General features: G+C 55.0%; 2 protein-coding genes across 2 annotated transcripts; one reads left to right on the forward strand and one right to left on the reverse strand.

Annotated features, from left to right (window-relative positions):
- The first annotated feature begins 2,294 nt into the window (after positions 1-2,294).
- EIF4EBP1 (eukaryotic translation initiation factor 4E binding protein 1) lies at positions 2,295-6,489 on the forward strand. The gene is made up of 3 exons (XM_052701911.1): positions 2,295-2,516; positions 4,897-5,067; positions 6,102-6,489. Exons 1-3 carry the CDS (start codon positions 2,369-2,371, stop codon positions 6,131-6,133), a joined length of 351 nt encoding a protein of 116 aa, XP_052557871.1. The 5' UTR covers positions 2,295-2,368; the 3' UTR covers positions 6,134-6,489.
- Positions 6,490-10,439: 3,950 nt separating this feature from the next.
- NODAL (nodal growth differentiation factor) lies at positions 10,440-11,853 on the reverse strand. Its single transcript, XM_052701893.1, has 2 exons — positions 11,170-11,853; positions 10,440-11,082 (listed from the first exon to the last, which is right to left on the reverse strand). The coding sequence occupies exons 1-2, from the start codon at positions 11,845-11,847 to the stop codon at positions 10,930-10,932; spliced, it is 831 nt and encodes a 276-aa protein (XP_052557853.1). The 5' UTR covers positions 11,848-11,853; the 3' UTR covers positions 10,440-10,929.
- Positions 11,854-12,974: the final 1,121 nt, after the last annotated feature.

The raw sequence follows: 12,974 nt of genomic DNA on the forward strand, positions 1-12,974 counted from the left end.
AGGAGGGATGAGTCTGCAGTAACAGCGGCACCAATTTCACACACACACACACAAAAATAATAATAATAATGTGGAAAATTCTATTAAAAAAAAAAAAAAAAACAGCAAAAATAACATCTGAAAACAGCTGGGTTTGCAGACAGAGAGGGCAAAAAAATCCTTCGGGTGACAGCAGGGTGAGACCAGGCAGTGTCTCCAGACTGGGGTTGGATCCTGCTGCTTTCAGATATCCAAATACAGCCCCACGCACCACCTGTGCCATCTCCATTCCCATCTTTATCCTCATCTACCACAGCCCTGCAGCCTGCCCATGCCTGTCCCTGCTGTGTTTGCTCCATGTGCAGAAACAGGGAAACAACAGCAGCAATGGCAGCGGCCACGTCAGGCTCAGCTCTCCCATGTCATCACGGCTATTTTTCACCCCACGCTCCTCCTGGTTCTGGCAGCTTTCTCAGAAATGTGTTGCAAATGGGGAGAAGGTTCATTCCTGAGGGCTGTGCTGCTGGGTTCAGGCAGTGGGCAGGAGTTAGCAGTGGGGTTGTGAGGGATGCTCCTGCACCTGACGTGTGGCTGAACCCCACTATTTGTGCCAAGCAGCCGTGAGCATGAGACGTGGCTCCTGAAAACACAGCTCACGCTGTGCCATTCCCTGCCGTGCCAAATTCCTCTGCAGAGCACGAGCCAAGCAGCACCCAGGGTCCATTTAGGGGTGCAGAGCATCCCCTGCACACATCGTCCCCAGGATTTCTCCCTCGCAGGGCGGAGGCACTTCCCATGGGCAGGATGGGTTTGTTTACTGGGGGCAACTTTGATCTGCACAAACAGCCCTTGGGCGGGCAAAGTGGATGTGGGTTTGGCGTTATCTGCACTGGTGATCAGAGAGGAATGTAAACACGGATGGGGTGGAAATGCCGCAGCACATAACACCCCCAGCCGCCTTCCCCTTGGCCATGGGTGGGTGCCATGGGGCACCCATGAAGAAATACCCAATATTTCATGACCCACGGGGTGTGTTCTCTATGAGCCACAGCAGGGAGCTGCCTCCAATGGGAGCCTGCCAGGGGAGAAAGATTTTCACAACACCCCTTCCCTGTTTCCACAGGCAGCAATTCCCAGCAGTGGCCAAATCAGCGGTGTGCAGAAAGGATAAACACCTACAAGTGCGTTTCTGTTCCCAATTTAGAAGGCAATAAGGTGATAACCTTCTATCGCACGAGGATGATAAAGGCTTTCCAGCTCTTTTGAAAAGATGAAATACCCCAGAGATGATCACGTTGTCACCAGTGGGTGCTGCCAACATGAATTGATGCTCCCAATGTAAGTGCCTTATTTCCGATGGAACTACTGCTGATGTATTGCCCACAGTTGGCTGCTCCTGCCCTGGTCCAGGTGACTCCTCCCCCTTCTCTCTGCTTTTTATCTTCAGTCCAAGTGGGAAATGAGTGGCAGGGAGGGATGAGGAGGAAGGGCCATTGTTAGGACTGTGCATTCCTGAGGCTGCTCAGTGCCAGCTCCATCCCTGATGCAGAGATGTTATCAGTATATATGGGAATGACATTGCTTCCAGCTCAGGGCTGTCCCCTGACCCTCTGTTGGGGCTGGGGGCTCCCAGTAGCCCACAGTCCTGTCCCCCCTGACCCGAGATCCCATGGGATGCCAGGCGCCGATGCCAAGACAGCACAGAGATCAAGGCTCCCAACCCCACCCCAGCCAGGATTTGCCCCAACAGACGACCTCCCCGCAGCTCCTTGACCCCATAATGGTCTATTCTCTGTGAGCAGGAGGAGGAAATGGCCTCAGGCCTCGTTAAGCGGTGCCTGGGCGCCTCGCTGGGTCGGGGGTCAAGGCTGATGTCACCCTGCACGGCCGGACGTGGTGTTTTCCTGCCCAGTGCACGGTGATCGACGCAGCAGACAGCGAGGAGAGGGGTTGGGCGCTGCCACATGCAGAGACACTGGGGTAGGCAGGAGGCACTGGGACAACTGGGGGCAGTGGGGAATTCTTAAGTGCACTGGGGGGTTACTGGGAGCACATGATCCCTGTAACACCGCATTGATTTCGCGTCCTGCAGGACCATCCGGTACCGGTAAGGGGCACCGGCAGCAGCGGGCACAGAAACCACGCGTGCTCCGCCTCTCTATAAGCCCCGCCCCCTCATTGGACCACGCTCCTGACGTCACGCCCCTTCATTGGACCACGCCTCTCGCTCGGCCACGCCCTCAACAGCTTAGGCCCGCCCATGAGTGAAGACACCCCCCCCCCAATCCGTTTCCCATCGCACCGCGCGGCGGAAGGGGCGTGGCTTGCACCGGAAGCGGCGGGCAGGCGGCGGGGCGGCCGCAGCAGCAGCAGCCCGCGTCCCGGCGCCATGTCGGGCCGCTGCTGCCAGGGACAGACACCGAGCCGCGACATCCCGGGCCCCGGCAAGCGCCTTGCCCTGCCCGACGGCGCCCCGCTGCCGCCCGGCGATTACAGCACCACGCCGGGGGGCACCGTCTTCGGGACCACGCCGGGCGGTGAGCGCTTGGGCCCGGGCTGTGGGCCTGGACTGGAGCTGAGGGGTCCGGTGTAGGGGGGAGGAGGGCTGTGCTGTGGGGCCGTGGGTTGGGGTTTTTTTGGGGGGGTTTCTCCTTTGCGGGGGTCCTCGAGGCCCAGCGGGGCCGTGCCGGGGTTTTCGGGGCCGCCCTCCTGCACCCAGGGCTCGGATTCGTGCTTTTCTCTTTTTTCGCCTCTTAGAAAATCAGCCCCGCTGCTGAAAAAGGTTTGATGTGAGGAGCGGGAATGATGAAACCGTTCTTGAAGCCGTGCCAGGAGAACAAACCGAACGGAGGCAGAGCATTGTGTTCTGTGGGCCGTTTGGGCGTACGTTCTCTTCACAGCATAAAATGTTCCGTGGGGTAAAACGTAGAGAGAAAAGGGAAGTCGGTGCTGCTGATGCAGGCGTGTTTTGGGTTGGGGAAACTGAAGGGTTTGTGTTATTTCTGCCACGTCCTCCCTCGGATGAAAGCAGCGAATAGCTGAAGGCACTTAAATAGCACTCACAGTAATCATGTCATGGAAGAGAGGAGAAACAGAATGCTTCTCAGGCGTGCTCCAAGTAGCTGAATAGAGATGGATAATAAGGCTGCAGTGCAGCACAACGAGCCCTCCAGGGTTATCGCTTGTTTTTCTGTGCTGCAGAGTTAATGAATGTCCAGAGTGTGGAAGGAAAGCACGGAGCTGTTTGCTATGAGGGTGTGCACGCCTGGCAAAGCCCTGGGCTCTCCTGTGACAGCGCAATGCTTTTGTGCCCGGGTCCCAAAGGAGAGCAGTTCTGAGTGTGGTTTTCAATTCCTTTCACATCAAACTGCCTGTGTTGAAACACTGAGGTTCATTAGAGGTGCTTGGAGGTGAGCCAGCTCGAGCCTGGAGAGCAACAGCAAATGTCTGCTGAGAGAAGCCTGGGACTTACTGCAAAGTTGCTGAAGTCAGGAGGAAGAAGCAAATCATTACCGGGCCAAAGAATAACTGAGCACTGGGATCTTTGAAGCCCCCTCTGCCTGCAGGCAGCGCTTGGCTGAGGGGTGGAAGGAGGGCTCAGGGCCAGCCTTACTGGGGCAGTGTCAGCCCCAGCGATCTGCAGGGTCAGCAAAGGGTTGGTGGGGTGAGGAGAGTCCCTGATAGCACAGGAAAAAGCTGGTTTTCCTGACTGTGGGCAGCAGAGGTTAAAGAAAAACAACAAGCACAGTGTAAGGGAACGAGGAGCGTGTAAAAGGTGACGTGTGACCTCTCAGCAAAGCCCTGTTCTTTGCTATTCCCTTCATGCTTGTCTTGGCACCATGCCCTTTGCTGAGGGCACACTTTATCTTTCCCCGAGCCCACGTGTGCCTCAGCAACATGCAGCAAGAGCTGCTCTGTGCATCCAAACCCCTTTTGGAAGCTTTGAGCCCCTCTGCTCTGCTTGCTGTGGGTGTCAGCTTTCAGGAGCGCCGGGCACGTGAACCAGCAGATGAATGCATGGGAGGGAGAGCTGCGTCTGCCCATTATGGACTGTGCTCCTGATACTTGGTACATGAGCTGCAGTTCTAGGAACTGCTGTCCTTGCTGTTGCAACCTCCCTGTAATTTAACACTTAGTGCTCAGTTGTCCTTATCGAATCCAGGCCAGCTGCCACGCTGCAGTTCTGAATTGGATTCATTCCCCTTTGTGATCAAGCAGAACGGCTCAAACTCAAAATATTTTACTGGGGAGTAGCTTCCATTTGTTTTGGGAGCTCATTAGCAGGGTGATTCGATGTCCTTGAAACGTAATACACCGTTGCTTGGGGTTTTTTTAACAGTGCTTCAAAACAAAGTGAGTTTCATGTTGCTGGGCAGATGTTCTTGGAGTTTGTTTGCCTGCATTTGTGTGCTTGTAGCTGAAGCTTTTCAGGCAGTACTCAAGAAGTTGCTTTTCCCTTGTGCCTGGAGGGAAGCAGAGCAGCAGGGCGGTTTGCAGCATTCCTTCTAGGGACAAAAAAGATGTTTGTCAGTAATTCCCTGAATGAGGGCCGTGGTCTGTTTGGAGGAATCCAATTTTCTGTGCGTGGTTTTGAGCTTTTTCCAGCACCAGTTCCTTTACTAGGAATGTGCTGTTGGTTCTGGTGTTATTCCTAGAAAACAGCACGGAGTCCCAGCTCTGCAGCTCCCTCTGTGCCTTGCTGGAGCTGTGCTGCTCAGGCAGGGGGGGCAGGATGATGTCCTCTGGTTGAACATCCACTGTTTGCTGTGGGTTTTCCTGTGCTCTGCACCATTCTAACATAAGATCCGCTGCAAGCAGAGATTTGGAGTCTCTCTTTTCCTCTTTGCTGCTGCTTGGGAGGTGACACAGATGTACATCAAAATACTGAAATCTGACCTCGTTGCTTTTTCCTTCCAGGAACCAGGATTATTTATGATCGTAAATTCCTGATGGAGTGCCGTAATTCTCCGGTTGCCAAAACACCACCTTCTGACCTTCCGGACATTCCAGGTGTTACCAGCCCCATTGTGGAGGAGTTAAAGATTGAAAACAACCACGTCCAGAACTACGATGAGAAAGCAAACGTAGGTGGGTACATGAGCACAGGTGAGCGTGCTGCTGCTTCCTACATGGAGCCAGGAGATCCCTGTAAACCACAGCTAACACCGACAGGCTCTGAATCATCTCACTGTAATTTGTGCTGTTGCTACTCGTTAATTAAGCATTGGGGATCTCTCCTGTGGTGAGAGAACGGGTGCAGCTGTTATTTTTGGCCTTTATCCTCTGCCACATCTCAGCTGTTTGTATTTTTTTTTAATCGAGTTATAATTCAGGGCAGGAATTGGTTGGGAGTTTTTTGGGTGCTTTCTGCAGAAGCTTGCAGCTCTGCTTCAGATTGCAGGGTGGAAGTTGGTTCACAGCAGAACAGAGGGCATTGACCAGTGTGCACGTGAACACATCTGAAGTTATGGGAGCAAAATGAGCAACTGCTGTTGTTGAGATTGCTCCTTGAAGGAACCTGAACCTACCCAGTGTGATTGATGGTCCTAATCCCTAAAAATAAAGGTCTGAATGCTCATTAGCTGGCTTCCCTGCTTACTCTAAGCAAAATCTTTGCAGGGTCACTATTGCTTAATGGCTTTTTTGCACACTGGTGACCTTTAGTGGCTCACTGGCAAACTGAAGCATTGGCTGCATGCTGTGTGCCTGCTTGGCTCTGCCTTTTTGGTTTTGAATCCAGAGAAGTTCTGGTGTCAGAAATAGAGCCCTGCTGTTCCTGCTGGCATCCTATCAGGTTGCATGAGTTAGGGAGACATCTATACAGGTAACTGAGGTAAAATATCTCTCCTGTCACTGGCAACAGGAGTCTGCAGCAGTGAAATCCGGGTGTAGAAGTGACACAAAGGGCATTTCTTCTGCTCCTGGCTGTCTGCCTGAGGTTCACTCTGAGCAGAGGGCCTGTATTCTGCTTGCACAGGCTGCTCTTGGTGCCAGACTCGCTTCCTGACTGCAGACCTGAAGTCCAAACGTTTCTTAGGCACGCCTGAAGGCTGTTTGACTGCAATATTTGGTGCTTAATTTGAAGCTTTAAGGACTCTCAGACGTTTGCTCTGTCTCAACAGGTGAAGAAGAGCAGTTTGACATGGACATCTAAAGCACGTGCCCTGAGAGTGCTTCTCCAATGAAGAACCAGGACCTTGTTTGAGGATTCCCACCAGCCAGGCTTACAGCAGCCCATGCCTTCAGTGCCTTCCTGTTTCTTGGGAAAGGCAGTTTATTCCCTTCTGAGAACAGAGTGCATCCTGTTACAAGGACTGAAGCTCAGCCTCTCCGTGTGGGTGTGAATACAGTGCAGACCCTGCTGATGGTGGGGTGCCAGGGGAGACAGCCTCAATGATTGTTTTTGTTTCCAGTTTTATGCTTTTGTTAATCATTTTAATACTGTAAAAGTTACAGAAATGCAATATGAGGGAGAAATAAATCATTTGGACTCTCCTGGTATGCAATAAATATTGGTTCTGGTCTGTATTCATTCCAGCTCACGGGAACTAGCAGCCTGTTGCAGAATTGGGGTGGTTTTGCAGTCAGGCTTGGGATCAACACCTGATGACTGCAGGAAATGTGTGCTCTGAGCCTGCTTCCAGAAACAGTGATCAAAAACTCTCCATCGTGTGCTTTCAGATCATTCTTTTGCCAGGTCGTGGTGCAGATGTCCCTGAGTTTTTTCTCCTGCTCATCCTCTCAAGGCTCAATCAGGCTTTAGGAGAAGTGTCTCATCGAGTTCAATAGGAGCCACCTGCACCTGAGTGCCCTGGTGCTCTGTGCTGCAGCTCCTGCCTTTCCAAAACTGCCCATCTTCTCCAGCATGTGAGCAAACTGTCACGTTTCCTAGGCTTTCTTTAGGATTCGTGCTGAAACTGGTGTCTTTAGGTATCCTTATCATGTGATGGGAAGGAATTAAAGCTTGTGAGTTTAACTTGGGAGGCTGGAAATAAATTTGCTTGATTTTGAGGGATTTTCAGCTCTCCCCAAAAAGATACATTTACATTTCTGGTCTCTGTGTAGTATAACGAATGTGAATTATGCAGTAGTCTCTAACGTGCTGCTTCATTGCTTTAGAGGTGGTGCTAATGCCTGAGGAGGTGTTTCAAAGGGAAAGAAAGCCTGTTAGGACATGGCCTGAACTTGGGACTTCCTAAAAGACAATGAGCGTCTCTTTAAATCTCTCTTGGCCGATAATACTTAAATATCTGCTAATTGAGCTCAATGGTGGCATTATGACCTGCAAGCCTTTAATAACGAGTAACAAAAGAAACAGTCGGAGCAATTGATGCAGATAAAGCTCGCATTTGTTAAGATAAGATTCGGTGGGTTTTGAAGCCTTAATGGGGACGCATTCAATTTCCCTGCCTTCAGTGTCACTGGGTTTTGAGGTGAGCAGCTGCTCTTGCTGTTTGCTGTGCCCTGCAGCTGGGTCTGCCTCATCTTTCCAGCTCGAATTCATGCATCCAGAGGAAGGACGCTGCTGAATTGCAGAGGCTGCAGCTCCTTGTGTGCTTGGAGTTAACCTGGAGTTCACCTGCTTTCTACACAACCACAGCAGCTCCAGCTGCGCTTTCTGGTCCAGATAACAGGTTAGTTGAGAGGAGACCTCGCCCCCGTGGTGTTAATTTGTCTGATCTGGTTGTTCTGGGTAGAGCAAAGAGCTGTGACAGGCTCACAGGATGACGTTTGCAGCAGTGAGCTGCGTGCATTTGGTGCTGCAGCTTGCTGTCCTGCTGTGCCCTAACCTAAACGTTTGTCATTCATCACAAGCACGGCTTTCCAGCTTAAAGGAGTTGCATGACCTTTGAGATCAGGCGTGGTAGAAAAGCAAAAGAAGTCCCCTATCTTGAGGTGAACAGATGCACTTAGTTATCTGTAAGGTACAGAGATGGGCAGAGCCCTGCCAAGTGCTCGTGCCTTTGGGTGCTGCCTGCTGGTGCAGACCGTGGGTTCCTGTATCAGTACAGAAGCAGCTCTGAGGGTTTTGTTGGTTTGTTTTTTGAACGAGTGACAGCTATTGCAAGTAATTCCTCTAAGCCCTGTTACCTTCCCCCCTGTGCTCAGGGGGTCACAGCATGCAGCAGCGTGCATTTAGGTGCTAAGTATTTTGTCCATGCCCAAGATAGCTATGCATCGGTGTCTGCGTGCATATGTAGATCTGGGGGAGCATCAAAGCCCCCGCTGCCCACCCCAGCGATGTGGGGCAGAGGGAGGAGCACCTGGCCAGGTGTGAATCGGGCTCTGTGCAGGTTGGGATTCCTGCAGGATGGGCAGAGTGGGGCCCTGGGGCCATGGGCACATCAGTGCCCTCAGTGCTGCACCACGCAGCTGCGGGAGGTTGGTGGTGGTGTGTGTGGAACTGTGCGTCCCCAGCGCCTCTTTGCAGCCCCACATCCTTCAGCCAGGCTTTTTGGGTTGATCTCCTGCGTGCCTGGGGCCCCGAGCCAAGCAGAGAGCAGCTTGGTGCTCCCACGAAGGCCCCTTCTGGGTCAGCGTTTGCTCCTCACCCACTGCTTTGCACCAGGAGAGGGGACAGGCGGCGCTGCTGTGTGCACGGCAGGAGGTGAAGTGGCTGTGGGTGGCTGCATGGCACAGCTGGGATGCTCTCAGGGTGGTACAAGGGGACAAGTGTTGCTTTTGTCACTGCATTTTCCCTCCCTGCCCCTTTTGTCTGCAGCAAGGCAGAGCGGAGAGCCTCCGTCCTGCTCCACGTTCCAGTCATGGGATTGGAGCTGCCTGCCCGACCTGAACAGTGCCTTAATCAACCCACTGAGCAAATATTGCCCTGTGCCTTTGATAAGCCCTTCCATCTGTTTGTTCTCACTCCTTCTTTCCCCGTGCATCCAAAATAAACTGCGCTTATCATCGCCTCCTGGGGCGCGTGCAGCCTTGGGCTCTGCAGAGCAGAGAGCAGCAGCTGGGTACAAAACATGGGGCAGGAGACGGTGCCACAGAGAGCTGTGCCCATGGGAGGGCTGTGACGGGGTTGGAGCCATTGAGCTCCTGCATCCCCTCTACCCATCCCTGCCACGTGTTGCCCCTGATGGAGTGCTGAAGGGTTGACACAGGTTGGGTCTGAGGTTAGAGTTGGTGTTGGGCCCATGAGCACAGCCTGGCCGTGCTCCCTGGAGAGCAAGACCCCACAGCAAGCATCACCAAGGGCTGCAGCTGCCCCTACAGTTTGACTGTCCTGAGTCTGTCCTGCAGTTGATGTGTATTGGGCAGAGCAGCTCGCAGATCCATCCCCATCCCCAGCTCTGATACCTGTCACGGCGCAGCTTTGATGTCCCCAACAGCCACAATCCCAGCCTGTGTTTCCCCCCCCCCGGCTCTCACAGGGCCCGTCTGCCCACGATAACTTTTGAACCCGAGTCTCCTCTCAGACAGAGGTGATGGAGGGGCTGAGATGTCGGAGATACGGCTCCTGGAGAGGGTCTGGGGGCCACGAGGGGCTGCGAGGAGCAGAAGGCAAGCTGGCAAGCAAGGCAGGGAGATGCTCGGTGCCCTCTGGGTGCAATAGCATCTAAGAGCGCATTCCTAGAATGCAAAGGAAGGGTGAAATAATGTGGGATCCATCGCAGGAGGAGCGCAGAGCCCAGACCGCGGGTGTGTGCCCCCCGCCGGGGGTTAGCAGCACGGCCGCCCTCTCCCAGCGCTTAACAGCTCCCGCAAATGACCCTCTAATGACGGAGAGGGGACACAGACGAGCTTTGTTTCCCCGCCGCCGGGATGTGGATTGGAGATGTGGAATCGGGGCAGGGGGTCCGACGGGGCAGCGGTTTCAGCCCCATTCCATCCTCCCCCCCCCTCCCTCCTCCCGGCTGCGAGAGCGCAGCCCTGCCCTTATCTCCGAGGGGTAAATAAATGGAAAATCCACTCAGCCTTCCACTTCCCTTCAAAGGCTGCAGGTGCTTCCCGGCTTGCTGTTGAGCAACCCCCAATCTGCAATCAGGGTGGGAACTCCTCCTTCATCACCCTCGTTTTCCCGTTCCTGGAGCAGGCAGGGCGATATCTATTGCCGTGGCATCGTTTGGGGGTCCCTTTGTTCTACAAAAGCCCTTCTTGTTCTGCACGCAGGGAGCCCCCAGACCCCCCCCCAATGCCTGAGGCTGTGCCTCGTGGCAGAGCACTGGGGGGGCTGCGATTGTGCATTGCTCCTGGGAGGTCGGGATACCCATTTGCTGCCCAGCTGCTCGCACCAGAGCTCGGGGGGTGCATCCCAAAGACCACCCAGCAGCGAAGAGAGGAGGGGTGAGAAGGTGGGAAGAGGCACAGATTGAGCGACTATTGCTTAAATACATAATTTATTGAGGGGTTGTACAAACACAGCTCTTTCTCTACCACCCGATCCAGCGAGGGGCTGGGAAAGTGTGAGCCCAGTGCAGATGGGAACGGCAATGGATGGGGCTCTGGGACAGGAAGGAGGGCAGGGGGGCTTGGATATGCTGCTTCCAGGGGCACCCAGTTCACCTAGGCTTTTACTGGAAACTTTTAATACAAATTGGATAGAATTTTATTCCAAGTACAATAGAAAACATCAAAGAAAATGCCCAGAGCCTTGAAGAACGCTGCAAATCTCAGTTCTTTGGATGCTGAGCGTGGATGGATATCAGTGCTGCAGGTGTCCCTCGGAGATCCTCCAGCACCAGGAGGTGTTCATGGTGTGCAACACACAGAGCCCTGCACAGCATTCACCAGGAGGGAGCTCGGGGAGCTCAGACTTCTCCCGCAGAGCAGCACCCAGTGACTTCCCCACGCATCACCTGGGTCTGGCTGTGCCCTGCAGCACCGCCACTGCAGGGACGTTCCCTGCTGCATCCCCGCTCCTTTCCCAGCACAGCCAGACCTGCAGGCATGCGGGATGCAGAGGAGCTGTGGGCTGGGTGCAGTGGGGGCTGAGCTCCCTCAGTTGCAGCCGCACTCCTCGATGACCATATCCTCGTGGTGGCGGACGACGATCTCGCCCTTCTCGTAGTACAGCATGGAAAGGGGGCTCATCCTGACGGGGGAGCAGGCAGGGCACGGCACCTGGTTGGGCTTGTAGAGCTGCAGCAGGCTCTGCGGGACACATGGGGACATGGCATCAGATCCCATCCCTGTAGGGCGCAGGGAAGGTGGGAACAAGGGGCAGCAAGACCCTCTTACCTGCATGTACGCGTGATTGGTGGGCTTGAAGCTCTCATCCACAGGTGATGGGCACAGCCCCTCGCAGCGGTAGGCGTTGTACTTTTTGGGGTAGACGATCCAGCTGCCCCAGCCCGTCTGCTCAAAGTCCACCGTCATGTCCACCCTCCTGCACAGGGACTTGGCCTCGTCCCCCTGGCTGGCAGCAGGAGCATCGTTCATCCTGAGCCTCTGCCTCTCCTTCCTGGTGCGGCGGTGCCGACGGGTGCCGACATCCCTGGGACCATCACGCATGATGTGCTTGGAGTTCTCCACTGCCCTGAGGAGGCTGTGCTCTCCAGGTGCTTTGTCCTTGGAGAAGACGAGCAGCAGGACGCTGTCTGCCAGCTCCTGGGGCACTGTTGTCTCTTGGGGGTCCGGTGGGGCAGTGAGCGGGGCGGCTGCAGGATCAGGAGCTGTGTCCTGGTGCAGCCATGCTCTGAGGGTGCTGGTGATGTTGAACACTGCCCAACCGGCCTGATGGGATGAGGGACCACCAGCCACGGTGCCCAGGAAGAGTTCCTTGGTGCCTTGGCACGGCTGCCGCGGGCTGTGGTAGATGTCCATGGTGATGTTGTGGGACAAGGAGAAGGACAGAGCATGTGGACGGATGCGCAGCTCGGCCAGGCTCACCTCCTGGCTGCCAGACAGGGATGTCATATCAAAGGAAAAAGCCCAGCGGGAGCCGTTCTGCAGGGAGCCTGGAAGGCAAGTGGGGACAGTGAGCACCCATGGGGCTGGGATGAGGATGCTCAGGATGGAGATGCTCGGGGTCAGTGCCTGTCCTGAGACAGGGAGGCATGGGGACTGTGCTGTTCCAGTGCAGAGGGATGTGCAGGGACAGCGCCAGTCCCGGGACAGGGATGCTCAGGAACGGGGATGCTCACGGACAGCGCTGATCCCGCGGTAGGGGAGCTCGGGGAAGGAGATGCTCAGGCATCGGGAGAGATGCCGGTCCCGGGACAGGGGTGTGTGAGCACAGCGCTGTCCCAGTGCAGAGGGACGCGCAGGGACAGCGCCGGATCCGGTCTGACTCACCGTGCGGGGCGATGCTGAGCGCGGTGGCGGAGGCTGCGCGGAGCGGTGCGGGGGGAGCGCGGAGCAGCTGCAGCATCAGCGGGGGACAGCGCGGGGGTGCAGAGCGCAGCAGGACGGAGCCGCAGAGAAGCAGCAGCAGCAGCAGCGCGGGGCGCAGTGGGGTCTGCATGGCTGCACCGGGACGAGCACCGCTCGCTATTTGTAGCGAGGACCCGAGCGCCGCCCCGAGAGCCCCCTCCCCTCTTTTTCTCGTCCCCATCCACCCCCCATCCCTCCTCCTCCCCACCCCTCCCCGCCTTCCCATCCCTCCCGGGATCCCCCAGCCCCACTCTTATATCCGATGGCACAAAAACTCGTTAATTATTATTAGTAGTGCTTATTTATTTATGTATTTCTGAGCAGATCCCCTGCCTGGCCATCTTCTCCACGTTTACCAACCCCAACAGATTTCTCGTCTGTATTTTGCTCTCGGATTTAGGCCAGTGTTAAGCAGTCAGTGTTCTTTGGCACAGTTCATCTGCTCAGCTTTATCCCCTGCATGCAGCACCGGCGCTGGAAGGAGCCTGGGGGGGCTCACAGAGCTTCTGTTGATTCCTCCCAAGGAATGAACGATCCCATCCATTCCCTTCCTTCTCTAAATAATCTCCACTGGGGCTGCAGAGCCCCACGCAGTTATGGGGCGTTGTGCTGTAGAAGCCATTGATGCTCTCCTCTGGACTCCTCCACTTTCACTGTCATTTCAAGAAGAG

The sequence above is a fragment of the Tympanuchus pallidicinctus genome, unplaced genomic scaffold (assembly GCF_026119805.1).
Source record: "Tympanuchus pallidicinctus isolate F22 unplaced genomic scaffold, pur_lepc_1.0 scaffold41, whole genome shotgun sequence".
NCBI classification, from domain to species: Eukaryota; Metazoa; Chordata; class Aves; order Galliformes; family Phasianidae; genus Tympanuchus; species Tympanuchus pallidicinctus.

Coding starts and splice junctions, on each gene's coding strand:
- EIF4EBP1 (XM_052701911.1), top strand. CDS start 2,369: ATGTCGGGCCGCTGCTGCCAGGGACAGACACCGAGCCGCGACATCCCG. Junction 2,517..4,896: donor CTTCGGGACCACGCCGGGCG/GTGAGCGCTTGG, acceptor TTTTCCTTCCAG/GAACCAGGATTATTTATGAT. Junction 5,068..6,101: donor CGATGAGAAAGCAAACGTAG/GTGGGTACATGA, acceptor CTGTCTCAACAG/GTGAAGAAGAGCAGTTTGAC.
- NODAL (XM_052701893.1), bottom strand. CDS start 11,847: ATGACATCCCTGTCTGGCAGCCAGGAGGTGAGCCTGGCCGAGCTGCGC. Junction 11,083..11,169: donor CCAATCACGCGTACATGCAG/GTAAGAGGGTCT, acceptor TGTGTCCCGCAG/AGCCTGCTGCAGCTCTACAA.